Source organism: Sylvia atricapilla, chromosome 5 (assembly GCF_009819655.1).
Source record: "Sylvia atricapilla isolate bSylAtr1 chromosome 5, bSylAtr1.pri, whole genome shotgun sequence".
Taxonomy (NCBI): domain Eukaryota; kingdom Metazoa; phylum Chordata; class Aves; order Passeriformes; family Sylviidae; genus Sylvia; species Sylvia atricapilla.
Window position 1 is genome coordinate 19,590,333 of NC_089144.1, and position 13,890 is coordinate 19,604,222.

The 13,890-nt window shown below is 40.7% G+C and overlaps 1 protein-coding gene across 1 annotated transcript in view; it reads right to left on the reverse strand.

Annotated features, from left to right (window-relative positions):
- TAF3 (TATA-box binding protein associated factor 3) overlaps positions 1–13,890 on the reverse strand; it is a 113,784-nt gene that overhangs the window by 17,113 nt on the left and 82,781 nt on the right. The window contains exons 3-4 of the mRNA XM_066318846.1: positions 8,496–10,300; positions 3,515–3,597 (exon numbers count right to left, since the gene is read on the reverse strand). Of these exons, the coding sequence (XP_066174943.1) occupies positions 3,515–3,597; positions 8,496–10,300 (1,888 nt within the window). The remainder of the gene's footprint in view (positions 1–3,514; positions 3,598–8,495; positions 10,301–13,890) is intronic.

The following is a 13,890-nucleotide window of genomic DNA, read 5'->3' on the forward strand; positions in this document are numbered from 1 at the left end:
ATTTCACAAAAAACATATATCCTGTTTCCGGGGCACAGAAACAGCACCAAGTGAGTAGTACTGTGCTTTGTGGTCTGGCATTAGTGTCAGCAGCCATGTGGTTTTTCTTAAAAACTGTATTCAAATGTAGGATAAATTTATCAGACGTATCAAACATTACAGCATGTACTTTTGCTGAAGTTTATGTCAGCTGTAATAGTAGCTGGAATGTCAACACCTTATCAATAGATATGATTTAAAAAAACTTGTGTATGAAAAATGATAGTGCTTAGGAAAAATAACAAGACAAAAAGAAGCCATGACATAATTGAATAAAAGTATTAAACTCTACTCATCATTTGCAGTTCATTTAAAATTTAAAAGTCTGTGTTTTTGTTTTGCTTGTTTTGTTTTGAAAAAAGATAGCATCTCTAGCTCCTTCCTATACTAACTCAGTTAGCAATCTACCTTGATAACACTGGAATGGAAAAAAAAAAAGAAGTGAAAAACCCTTCCAACATATCATTCAAATCATATCTAAAAAGGTGGTCATAAATATTTTAGAACCCAAGCAAACCAATAAGAGCAAGGCCCATTAAGGATAAGATCTTTTACAACAAATTAAATAAAACAATTTATTGAAGCCTAGACTTGAGATAAACTAGATTTACTAGCTGACCTTTTATTCATTTAAAGAACAAAATTAGCTCTAATTGCATTAGAATGGAATCCAGTAAATTTCTTCTAATGTGGCATCCATGCAAGTATTGCTGTAATTGTTTACAACTAAGATGGAAATGCTTTGATAATAATCTACTTTCTTCTTGTTTTACTGTGCAGTTAAAACACTTGCAAAAAACCTCTTAAGTAGGACAGTTTTTTCCAATATTGGTTTGTCCATCCTTCAGCAATAATACATTTTCATGTCCATTAACCCAATATTGTTAATAGCCACTTCTTTTGAGCTGATGCATGTCATAAGAACATCTGCACTCCAGACAAATACCTGACTGCAGGTATTGCTTTGAATCTGGGAGAAATTTGTACTTTTACTCACAAACACAAGAGAAAAGACTTTCCTGCTGTTGCCATCACTGCTTTGTACACTGGTCCAACCAGAGGAGTAAAGAAGTAAAATCATAAAATCATAGAATGATTTGGGTTGTAAGGGACCTTAAAGATCAGCCAGTTCCATTCCCCTGCCATGGATAGGGGCACCTTCCATGATCCCAAGTTGCTCCAAGCCCCATCCAACCTGGCCTTGGACACTTCCAGGGATGGGGCAGCCACAGCTTCTCTGGGCATCCTGCCAGGGCCTCACCACCCTCACAGGGAAGAATTTCTTCCTCATATCTCATCTAACCCCTCCCTCCGTCAGTTTGAAGCCATTCCCCCCCATCCTGTAACTCCATGCCTTTGCAGAAAGTCCCTCTGCAGCTTTTTTGGTGCCCCTTAGGCACTGGAAGGGGCTCTAAGGTCTCTTCACATCCTCCACTTCTCCAGGTTGAAGAGCCCCAACTGCTCACTGTGCTGCAAAGGCATTTTGCTCATGACTGCTGTGTTACTCAAGAAAATTGTGCTGGGTGTGATGTGAACCTCCATTCCATGCACCATCAATCTGACACTATTGCTTCAGACACCTGAAAGCCCTGTGGCCTCATGAAGATCTGTAAGTGCTTTTATTAAAGATGTTCTATATGAAGTTCCCCCAAACAAATTCACTTCCAACTGAATAGGTACTTGAGTACTTTCAAAAGCCTCCAAACATCTCTTCTCTCTAACAGAGAAATTGAAATAACTAGTTTCTCCATCTAGTTTCTACTTGTATCAGATTCTAGGAATCTCTAAAAATTTTCCTTACACCTTTTCCATGGAGATTCATGGTATACTCAAACAATCCCATGCCAGTAAACTCCAGAGACAGACTAAATGAAACACAACATTTTTATACAGTAATTGCCAGATATTTAGAGCCTCATTACCAACAAAGTTTAACTTTCCCTAATCAAAACACATCAAAAAGCTTTTCTTTCTACCTGTTATGAGGTCCTCAGAGGGGGGCCAATGTGCCACTAAAGATGCAAAAATGAATCTGGAATAAAAGTGAGTTTTCCCAAAGCCCATGAAACAAGATGTCAGTATCTCAGACTCACTAAGGGCTGGCAGGGATGACAATGATGCGTCCACACTATTTGTAGCAAACAGATGGAGTCTGAAGTCCCCTCTCAAAACGTGTGTGGATATGAGAAACACTGCAGTGAGATAAGGTTGGAAGATAACTGATGCTAAAATAGGGCCTCAGAACTTTCATTCAGAAGTTCTGCCTTGAAAATATGAGTTAATTTCCCCCATATAAACACTCCACAATCCTTGAAAAAGCAGAATTTAAAAATATCCATGGCTCCTCAAGGAAGAAAATGGATTGGTGGGCTTTCAAGGGACAGCATGTCCAGCCATGCGCATTCAAATCATGCTCAGCAGGACAGACACGTATTCTGAGAAAGCTGGAACTTTGTACAGCAACCTGAGGCACAGAAAGTTCAGATCACACTCAAATACTGTGAAAGAAAGAAAGTAAAAATGGTAAAATGGTTAATATCAGGGGTGTGGGTGTCCCTTAGAAACCAAGGAATGACTGAAGTCGCTTAGCAGCTTCAAAGCAGTAAAAACCATTGGTACCTCCTAGGGAGAAATAGGACAGCAGAGAAAAAGAAAATAATCACAAAAATCCCATTTAACTTCTAGAGAAGAAAAGTTAGTGATTAGAGGGTTTAGTTCACAATGCCTCTATAAGAGAAACAACTGCATTAGCAGTATTTAATGTGAGGAATGGAAATGAAAGATCTGTGTGGTGCTCATGTTTACCATCGGACATGAAAGTGTTCTTTGTGCCATGAAATCAACACGAAAAACCTGATTTAAAGAAAACCTTCACATACAACACAGGACCAGCCTAAGAAGCTTGGTGACACATGGTTTCCCCAGCCTCTCCAGCCTCCTGTTTATGCTGGATGATCTCAGGATAGGGATCACCCTATTTATGTTCATCCAGTACAAAGTAACTATTATTTGTACAACTGCACCCAATAATTAGGGAGCTAATGAAGCAGCACTTGAAATGTGTTAGGTACACTCATGAATAACCAACAGTTATAATAAACCAGATGTGTATAAAGAAATTTCAACTGTTATGTTTTAAAGCATAAAACAACTGTTAGCTGGGGAGTGTTGTGAAACTTAGCTGTAGGTTAGACTCAGAATAAGCACCCATTATAGAAACCTCACTAAATGTCACTGGAGGTATCATTCCAGCAAGGATGGAGTCCTGTACTCCATGCCCTGGAAAGACATGGAATGGGACACACAGTGGGACAGACAGAAGGTGTTTGGTCTCACTTGGGGAATTCACTTTGCTGAATAAATGTAATTTGCCACTAATTTTATGTTTTTCCTACTGAAAAGAAGAGCTCCTAGAAGTGCCAGAGGATGGACTGTGGTGAGCACACACCTCACAGATGGATTTATTGGTACTTACATCTTGTCTTGGCCTGCGCCCACTCTTAAAGTCAGCCGAGGAATAACCGGTGATGGAGCTGGAACAACTGGTTCCACCTTTATCTGTACAGGGGAACACAATCATCAATCAAAGACTGCAAGCAGACTCCCAAAATATATTAATTACATGAAAGCACTGATGGACTTAACCAGAGGATATCAACTTAATGAGACAAAACTACAACAGACTAATCACTGTTCTCTCACACTTTATCCCATGGCGTGGGTGGGTTTCTGGAGAGTCTCAGCTGTGGCAATTCACAAACACAAACTCTAAGCTAAAAAAAATCAACTTGAAATTTTGCTGCATTTGTACCTCCTGATACAATTTGTTCGCAAATCTTCCTGATTAAGTACTTTTCTAGAGACACAAAACTTCCCAGTTTGTTTCTAAACAATGACAAAAATGCTTTGATCTTAGCACTCAGACTTGTCAGGCACCCATTGGTATTTGCACGTTCCTCTTAGATTTAAATTCAATTATTTCCCAAGTTCATCACATAAATGTACCACGACTCTGTCAAATCAAAAGGAGAGACAAAGCAAGCAAATAAACTCCAAGCTGAATTCACCAGCACTGAATACTTCATGAAAGTTCTTCTTCACACAGGCATAACAGCCACTGCATTTTACTGCAATTAGGCTGAGGTTTTTAATGACTATTTTTCAAGTGGCCTGGGACTCCAACCTCAGTATCTAGTGGAGTTTAGACGACTTTACTATGTCCTTGAACTTAGGGAACCAGTATATGCCAAAATTACCAACTCTCATTGAACTACTGGTTTGCAAAACTTGTACAGAATGACCACAGATGCTACAGATGACACTGTAATGATTCTTCAGGCATTCATTAATCAACTTATATCCACATATGACAAGTGTATATACATTATATATATATATAGAGAGATATATCTATATAAAGAGAGATGGAGACTGATCTCATTTTGAGCATATGTGTCACCATATTTAATAAAACAACCACTAGGCTGAATCTGCTCCAGGAACTTAAGAGACAAAATTAATACGCATACACTAAATGGAAATCTGATGAAATCTCCAGTTTCATAAAGCTTTCACAGAAAAAAGGAGGGCAAACAATCAATGCAAAGCACAGAAAGCAGAGTGGAAGAGAGCAGGGCAGAGCAGGAGGGCTCAAGTGGGACTTATTTTGAGAAAGGTAGTAACAAAATCTCGTGCCACGTGTTTTGACAAAAGAATTGGAGCTGCTCTCTAAGAGGTGGCTAGGCCAGAGAGAGGAGAGTAGCCTGAGTGGTGTTCCTGCTCTGACACAGTGAACTATGCTTTGCAATACAACTCTCCATGGATATGGATTAGCTGATTTCACAGGCTTCTCTCCACTCTTTGTTTATGTAGAACCATTTTTTGTTACATCATTCCCCTGGAGTGCTGCAAGAGCTTTTTTCCTCAGAAGTTTCTAATGCCTGCAAAAATTTCTCTGCCATCTTTCATAGGTGAGTCTTTTCTCTGTTTTCCCAGACTGTAACATCACCCACTGCTTAGAGACTGAAACTGAACCACAGCTACTGGAAGCTCAGGACTGTGGCTTTGTACACGCTATATTGCCTCTTTTCCTGCAGGTTTTTCCTTCTTTAGTGCCAGTTTTGGATACAAACATCTTAGGACAGGCACTGCTGCTGTAGCTTCCAGCACATAGCACAGAGAGATGCCCATATCATTTATAAAATCCTTGGTACTATTCTAAACAATGGAGGTGTGGGCTCATGGGGCAGAAGAAATGCACATAAACCACTTCTTTATGCTCAGATATCATCATCACAGTCTGCTGGGAGAAGAAAACAATGCTAAATCTTATCCTTTGATACAAGAAGAGAGGAAGCATCTTTCTACAATGTGGGTTTGTGTGTAGGGTTTACATCATTAGACCAGGGAGAAAACTAAGGAGTATTCACAGTTACATCCTGCAGAGCTTGGTCATCCTCCACACTGATGCCAGGGCTTTGATACAGGAGCAAAGGCAGCTTACTTCGGGGCAGCTCTGGCAAGCCCTGCCCTGATGCAAGGATGGCTCCATTTCTCATGAAGCAGTTCCTCAACTACTTTAGTTTCCAGCTCAGCTTATTAAGGTTAGCTGAAACTGGGTCAGCAGCTGCTCCCTGAGCTGCTCAGTCACTCCTACAGCATGCCTGGTAATCTCTGGAGTACAAGTGGGGTGTAACTGCTCCAAGTGTTTGCTTTTCATTTGGTGGAGCTGACAAGGCAGTGCCCCAGATCTCTTTTCTGGCTCCGAAGGCAGCACCCAACACCACTGCGCAGCATGGAGCTGCAGGCAAGCCCAGAGACAATGCTTCTTCCCCTTGGTGCCACCACCAAACACTGCCAGCATGAAGCCTTCAGCTTCTGTTTCCTGCCATTTATGCAGTGTTCTGTTTGCTGCTCTATACCTTTCAGCAGCCTGGGACAAAATTTCAGGGAAAACTTGATAAAAAAGCCTCAATCACCCAAACAGGATAGGATGCCCACTTAGTTAATAACTACAAGGCTCAAAAATGGGAGCATTACAGCTGAGTCACTCTTTTGTTTAACTACAGCAATATTAGAAATGTGACTCTGATATTTTCTCCTGGCCATCAGGAGCTGAAACTGCAGTGAGCCCACGAACTCATCTCCCAGGTTGTGCTTACACCTCTGAGGTGGACACGCTGTGGCAGATAAAACATCCAAACTGTAACTCGATCATTTGCTCTTGCAGCACAACTGCTGGCTAAATAAGTCATTGTGTGATCTAAAAGCTAAATTAAGGAAACATGTACTTTTAGGGGTTAAAACGAAAGAGCAGCATTCTGGAGTAATACTGGGAATTGGGGCCAGCAGAAGAGCATTTACAGTGGATTACTAAGCTTCCCAAATCACCAAAGAGGTAAAGTCCAGCAATATAAGACTCCTTTGTAGCTAACTAAAAATACATTGTCAGTGGATTTGTCCAGTTTTATGTATAAGCAATACTTCTTTCACCTGAACTAATACTAGTAGTCATATAAGCCCCTTATTGCCATGTGCTGCATTTTTTTTGCTAATCTTCAAGGATTTAGCTTCTTTGCCACATACCTCAGGGCACCAACTGATAAAGCTCTAACTCTCCATTTTTCCAGGACACCAGCAGTGCGGCCTTGCAAAAAATGAAAATCGCTCAAGAGATTTAAAGGGGAAATTTATTTTTAAAATCCTGACTTGCAGCAAAGAGGTGGATTTAAAAAAAGCTTATCTCTCAAGAATCAGTTTAAATTTTAATTCTATCTGGGGACTCTTTCATGCATTCTAGCTTTAAAGTTTATCTTTTGACAGGGACTTTTTGCCAAGGTAATGGACAGCTTTGTCAATTTAATTTGTTCAAGTTTTTATTAGCGTTGAACTCCTTTTCCTAATATATATATATATATATATATACATGGTGAGGTTATACTGGAGCTTTACCAGTTTGTATTTGTTTATGTGTCTGTTTATCACTGTAAAGTAAACTTCACACAGACAACTGCAGAAGAAATGCAAAACTGAACGTATGGAAAACAAGCAACTCATTGCCTCTATTTTACATACACTCATATTTAACTTTAAAAAGGAATCTCAGCAGAAATTCTCAATAAAATACTGCCAAAACAGCTCAGGCACAAGGGGCAGACAGACAACATGAGGAATCTGTGAAAGTGATGATGCAGTCTAAAACCAGACATGAAATTATCATGGACAACTGGGCCAATCACCCTGTTGATCACCTCTTCACATCACCCAGATTCTGCATGGAAAAACCACCGGTAAACTTAAAAATTATATCAAGTTTTGAAATCAGCATCTTGTTGCAAATCCAGCAGGTAACATAAGAGTGGCAGGAAAAGGAGAGTGAGGAATGTCCCAAATCTGAGCTTGTACAAACCGAGTATTGCATTCAAAGCAGGATGTAAAGAGCATCTTGGTAAAACTGGAACTCACACAGTGCTTCCTAAGGCTAAGGATAGAGATTTAGGAACTCTTGTATCCAAGGTTATCACATAGGAAGACAATCTCTTTCTTTTCTTATTTCTTTTCAATAGTAACGATTTAATGCGTATTATAAGGTGAAGTGACAAAAAAATTAGAGCAAATCATGAATTAGGGGAGCTGCTTCTAATGGGATTTCAAATCTGATAACATGCAAATATGCTGGTTTCATTTCTTAAATATTAAATATATTCTCAAGATTAGGAGATATTGGAAAGAAGAAATTATCTCTAGCTGATGTAAATCAGTAAGAGTTACAGGAATGGAAGGAGCTCAAACCCCTTGAAAATTAGCTCTCCCCTTCTGTCTCTCAAGCATAAGACTTGAAACAAAAGGTGACATTTGAACACTGAGACCATAATTTGAAAACAATTTTCTTACTTCAAACAAATTGGAGCAACAAGGGGGCAGATTTGCTATGAGAAGACTCAGCTACTCTTTTGAACATGGGAGATAACATTTATTTGAGGGCAGTCTCTTTCTCATTTCTGTCCACCTGGGAATTTCCAGGCTTCTACAAACTTTGAAAAACCAGACTTTTAGAAACAAAATTTAAAGTTTATATGAAAGGTACAGGGCTGCTGCCCTTCTAGTGGAAACCTATAGAACAAACTTTCTGCATCTCAACATTGCATCCCTTTGCTGTGTGTGCTGTTTTTGAGTCTGAGCCTCAGCTTTTCCAACTGAAAAGTGAGTTGAGACAAGCCAAGACAATCTCACATTTCAAATTCACACAACTAAAATTCCACTGTTTTGTTTTCCCAAGAGGTGGGACAATCCGAAGCTCTTGGTGACACCTTCCTTGTAGTTGTTATTATTAAGAAACACCAAACCTGTAACCACACTTCTCCTCAAAGCTCTTGGACAATGCTCAGCAGCAAACATCAGAATCCATGTGGATTCTTCAAGCAAGTGTGCCATCTCAACTCATCCAACCAGCTTACCTTTTCATGTTTGTGTTTCTCCTTTTCTTTCTCCTTCTTTTCTCTTTCTTTCCTCTCCTTTTCCTTCTCTTTCTTTTCCTTTTCTTTGTCCTTCTCCCTTTCTTTCTTTTTCTTCTTCTCTTTTTTGTCCTTCTTCTTCTCTTTCGGTTTCTCTTTGTCCTCAAAAAGTTTTTCAGGTAGGGAAGGTAACATGCTGGGAAGCCTCATGGCAGATGGCGTGCTGAACAAGGGCATAGACATTTCTTTGGGAGGTAACACAAGAGGTGCTGATGGCACCTTTATCTTATCTTCCTTAGCCTTATCTTTGAGTTTCTCTTTGTCTTTTTTATCCTTGTCCTTTTTGCCTTTCTCTTTCTCTTTCTTTTTATCTTTATGTTTTTCTCTCTCTTTTTTGGTATTTCCATCTTTCAACTTTACTTTTGTGTCAGCATCCTCAAAGTCCTTTAGTTTGAATTTATACGGATCAGGATCATCCTCTTTGAGTAGTTCCTTCCACTGAAACTTGGCTTCCTTGTTTCCTTCTTTGTCTTTATCTTTCTCCTTGTTCTTTTCCTTCTCCTTATTTTTCTCCTTGTTCTTCTCTTTATCTTTTTCTTTTTGTTTTTCTTTCTTTTTCATTTTAGTTTTCAGCTCTTTTTTCAATTTCTTTTTCACTTCTGTTGATGAAGCCAACTTGGTTTTTTCCTCGTAGACTTTGAGAAGAGGCTCCGGAGTTGGAGGTGAAGCAGAAGGAGAGGAGAAATAAGTGAAGTTGGTAGGTGGATTAGAAGGGGTCCCCATGTTTGCCTTCCGAATGACCTCATCAATTGAGTCATCCATTGTCCATGAAATGTCTGAACTTGAAGTCCCACCTGAGGCAGGTACTGGAGTTGCTCCTGCCTTATTTGCATTATTGGCAGGAACAGAAGGTTTAGGAGTTGTAGACTCTGAAATAGAAAGTCTTTTAGGACTGGTAAAAATTTCCCCTTCTGATTCAGACCCAGAGGAAAACTCGAAGGGATCCGGTTCTCGTTCTGCACAAGCACGAGCAATCACAGCATCGATTGAATCATCAATGGTCTTGTCCATGACTGGGACTTTCTTCACCTGGTTGTCCATATTTGGCTTGGGGGCAGGCTCAGGTGGTGTCTGTCCCTGTTTCACTTGAATATTTTCCTTTCCTATCTTCTCACTCAATGTAGCCAGAGGGGTTCTACTCGGTGTTTCAGGCTTCACAGGTGGTTGCGGAATGTGCGCAGGAACCTTTGGACTTTTGGGACTTTTTGGGCTCTTGGCACGACCAGGTGACTTCTTTTCTTTGGATCCAGTTTTTGGTGAACGAATGGGACTGCCAGCTACGACTGGTGATGGTGTAGTTTTCGGTGATTTTGTCTTTTGTCCTGGAGAACTTGTTTTGGACTTCGTTTTGGGTACAAACGGCTTTGCCTCTACAGTTTTGGGGGTCGGCACTTGGGATTTTGCAATGGGAGCCAACATCGGTGGTTCTGGAGAAGGGGGGGCTAAGTCTGTGCTGTCCTGAACATGAACTGGAGAAAGCATTGGTGGGACTTTTTGTGTATTTATTGAGCTAAGAGGCTCACGTGGTTCCACAGCTCCATCCAAGGCGTCCCCTTTGGAAACAGACAGTTTCGGCCTTTTCACAGGTGGGAATTCCTCAGCATCAGGACTATCCAATGGTCTCTTGCTCAAGTAGTTCTCATCATTAATTGCCTCATCCTCTTCCATATCTCCTTCTTCCTCCAGTGGGACCTGCATGGCCTCTGCAGATGTACCTCCATCGGTAGGAACCTGCTCCTCTTCCTCCTCTGTAACAAAGAATATTTAGAAAAGCATTAGGATAATTGAAATGTGTTTTACAGAAACAAAGACCAGAGCAAATACTCAAAATGCGCAGCTCAGCCCAGAAGAGACAACTGGCCACCTAAGGGCTTCTTACTGGTCTGCTTGGAAGGAACATGTGGCACCTCCTGTCTCACAGCAGCCACTGCTGGAACTGGCAGGTGCCCTCACTGAACCCATGAGCAAAGGAGAGCAGGGTAGAGCTCACCAATGGCAGAGCTTGCAAAGCAGGCTCAAAGTGTCAGTTCTACCCAAAACCACCCTAAAACCTTCATTCATTTTTAAATGAAAGGAAAGTGGTTGAAGCATTTCTTGCTTCAGGAAGGAAAGGAAAGCAGCAAATTAAAATCATCAGAACTGTACTAACTTGCCTATGTATCATACAATTTTGACTGCAAATTAACTAACTAGATGTTTTCCTAACATCTTCCTAAACCTTATTCATTCTTCCTGAAGCAGCAGAGTCTGAAGGTTAAAGCAGAGGATTAAGCCCTCATTCAACCTGCCAGGTTCTGTCTCTGATATCATCTTAAGAGCTGCAGCAGGTGGACATTATCTGTTATGACTGCATGAGAACGCCCTGGCATCGCATGTGTGTGTGTTGGTTGGGATCAGGAACGTGCCTTTGAAATGCATTTCCCTATCATCTCCCTTACTGTTGTTTTGTTTGCATCATGGGACAATCCTGGAGTGCATATGCTGGCTTCCTGTAGCAGTGAAACAAAAATTAAGGAGGAAGCCACCCAATACACTCCAGAGCAAGGGGGCACTTGGGCTGTGAGACCAAAAAACAGCTTTTGAAAACAAGACAAACCTGAAATCTACACAGTGTAGACACCAACTATTCCAAATCAGTGTGGATACCACCTGTGTGGTTGCTCTGACTTTTTGTTTAATAACAATTAGTGTTTTTTTCCCTGCATACAACACCATCTTCAGACCCACACATGACACTATGGTGTAGAGAAAGGAGAAAATTGACTTGAGATCTCCCAACAAATCCACAGTAGATTTAAAAAGAGAACCTCTGATCTCCACAACCACAGCCAAGCACTTTATCCTCTTGGATACACTTCCTCACTTTCAAAATGGAATTATCCGAGCAGGGAAAAGGATTCTTAGTCCTCAATAAGAATGTCTACACAGGCATTAACCTGACACACTTGTATTTGCAGTAATTACATCATTACACCTCTGCTGGTTAACATTCCTACACAGACAATCTCATTTCACTTTACCCCAAGTTTCTGTTTACCCACCTGCAAAAACTCCAGACATTTTGTCTAGCTGGGTTTCTGAGGAAAGATAACCAGTGCCTCAAGATTCTCACATGAAATATGTAGGAAAAAACATTTATGAGGATAGAGGCTAAACCCCAACTTCTTAATGAGCAGGTGGCTTTAATGAAGAAAGCACCAAGAAACTTGAAACATTCTACTAAATGCTATTTAAAACTCATTAAGAGAGCATCTTTCTGAACTATCTCTTTTCAAGGAGTTTATTTTCAGGTTTTCTGCACTGGTGTTTCTCTACTGTAATGTGTCAATGCTCTGATTTAGGGGAGTTGAGTCAAGAGCCCTGGGCTGCAGCACAAATCTTGCCAGCATCACAAATTAAGTAAAATGAGCTAGCAAGTCTGGCTTTTGCCAGGGCCCAGAGGATTTACAGCAGCCAGCCCAGAGAGGAGACTTTGCCTGAGGATAAAGTCTTAGCCTTCCGTGAAAAACAGAAATGTTAAGGAGTTAGGTTTTGCCTGGCTGGGCACTGACATTAAATTTTTTAAACTGCAAAGTTAGAGTATAACTGAGAAATCACTGTGGACTGAGCCTGCACCTGCTATGGGGGGAAAAAAAAATCTGCTTCCGCATCACGGAAGTAATTTCAATCTCTGTTTAAGCTGCTGCAGAAATCAGCTGCCTTCCCCTGCTCAGAGGGTTTTGGGGATGAGGAATCAGCATTCATCAGATGTCACACAGCACTGCTTGCTACTGAGCAATTCCCTCCCAGCCCCATTCCACCTACTTCAGCACTGAGAGTTTGTTTTCGTTCAAAAGTAGGAGATAAAATGTAAAACAAACATCATACTTTAAAATCGGGATTTAGGGGAATCTTCTGCCTCAGCCACAAATGAAAAGTGTAGCCAAATTAAAATATTAGGAAAGATAGGGTTTGATGATACAGATTTTAGAGATAGGAACATCAACCATCTTAATACAAGAAACACGGGGCTAAAAAGAGTAAATAAAGTGGAAAATAAACTATGCCAACAGTAAAAAAATTTACACTTATTAGAAAAATCAGAACACTTACTTGCTAAATATTTCTGCCCATTGTCCATTTAAACAGACTCTCTTACACTGCATCTCAGAGAAGGGCACTGCAATATTTCATATTTTTATAACTCCTTCCCATCCCAAGGTGCTTCTCATGTTTTACCTACTCAGGATTGCAGAATACCAGCAGCTGCTGGATCAAAGGCAAAAAAACAATTTCAGAGGAGCTTTGGAGAACAGGGACCGGAGTTCTGTACAACAAAAAAAGAGCAATGCTTATTTTTTTTTTAATAAGGCCAAGAAAAGTTTGCAGCGGGCCCAAAAAGTTTCTGTGATCTTGTGTGGAGGTGCCAGGGAAGGGCAGAAAGGTTAAAGTGCAGTTTGTAGAGGTGACACAAGAAATCGGGGTGTCTTGGCTCCAGCTTTCATGCACATTCCTGCAAGCCACAAAGACAACTTAGTAAGGAAGCAGAAGCATTACCATCCCTTTTATATGAACTTGGATTCCCCAAAACATCTGGAAAAAATTGCCTGGGTCAGTCCTGAACAATCCAGGGACTAAGGAAGTTCATGAGCACTTAACTACTGACACACATTCACCACTTTTCAGACATGCTCAGATGACAATCTGGAATCCTATCGTGGTCAAATGAAATCCAAATTTCTCTTGGAACAAGGCCACAGTGTGATCCTTAGCAAGGACTGGTTTTCTGCCAGGCAGCAGCTTTCAAACCTGAGCCACCACAGCTGCGGCAGAAAACAACGAAGCACTTTTTTTTTTTTGGGGTGGGGGGGTGGGGGGGGTAGTTAATTAGAGAAAGTGAAATTTCTATCTTGAGTTCAAGACCTATGTCTCTCTTTTCTCCCAAAGGATTCACACCAGAGCAGGAACTAAATATGGAAAAACGCCAGCTTTTAAGCGTTTGCTGCCTGACTTGGTGATGAACATTTACATCAACGTGGCCACTTCCTCACCTTTGTCCGTCTCATTTGCCACCTGGCACTTCTGGATGTGCCATCCTTTGTGCACAGGATTGCTTTTTAAGTCTCTTTACTGCCATTTCTCCCTATCTCTGGCCACCTTATTAATGATCTAGCCCGAGTTAGCATCTATAGGTCAAATGGATATCACCTCAGCCATCTGCCCTCATAACTCTCCCCTGTAATGAAAGGAGACTGGAGCTGTTTGGGAGGTTTCTCAAGATAACAGATACATTTTTTTTTTTTGGTTGTTAGAGAAGTCAGTGCTGGATCAATATTAATGCTCACATTACTAAAGCTAT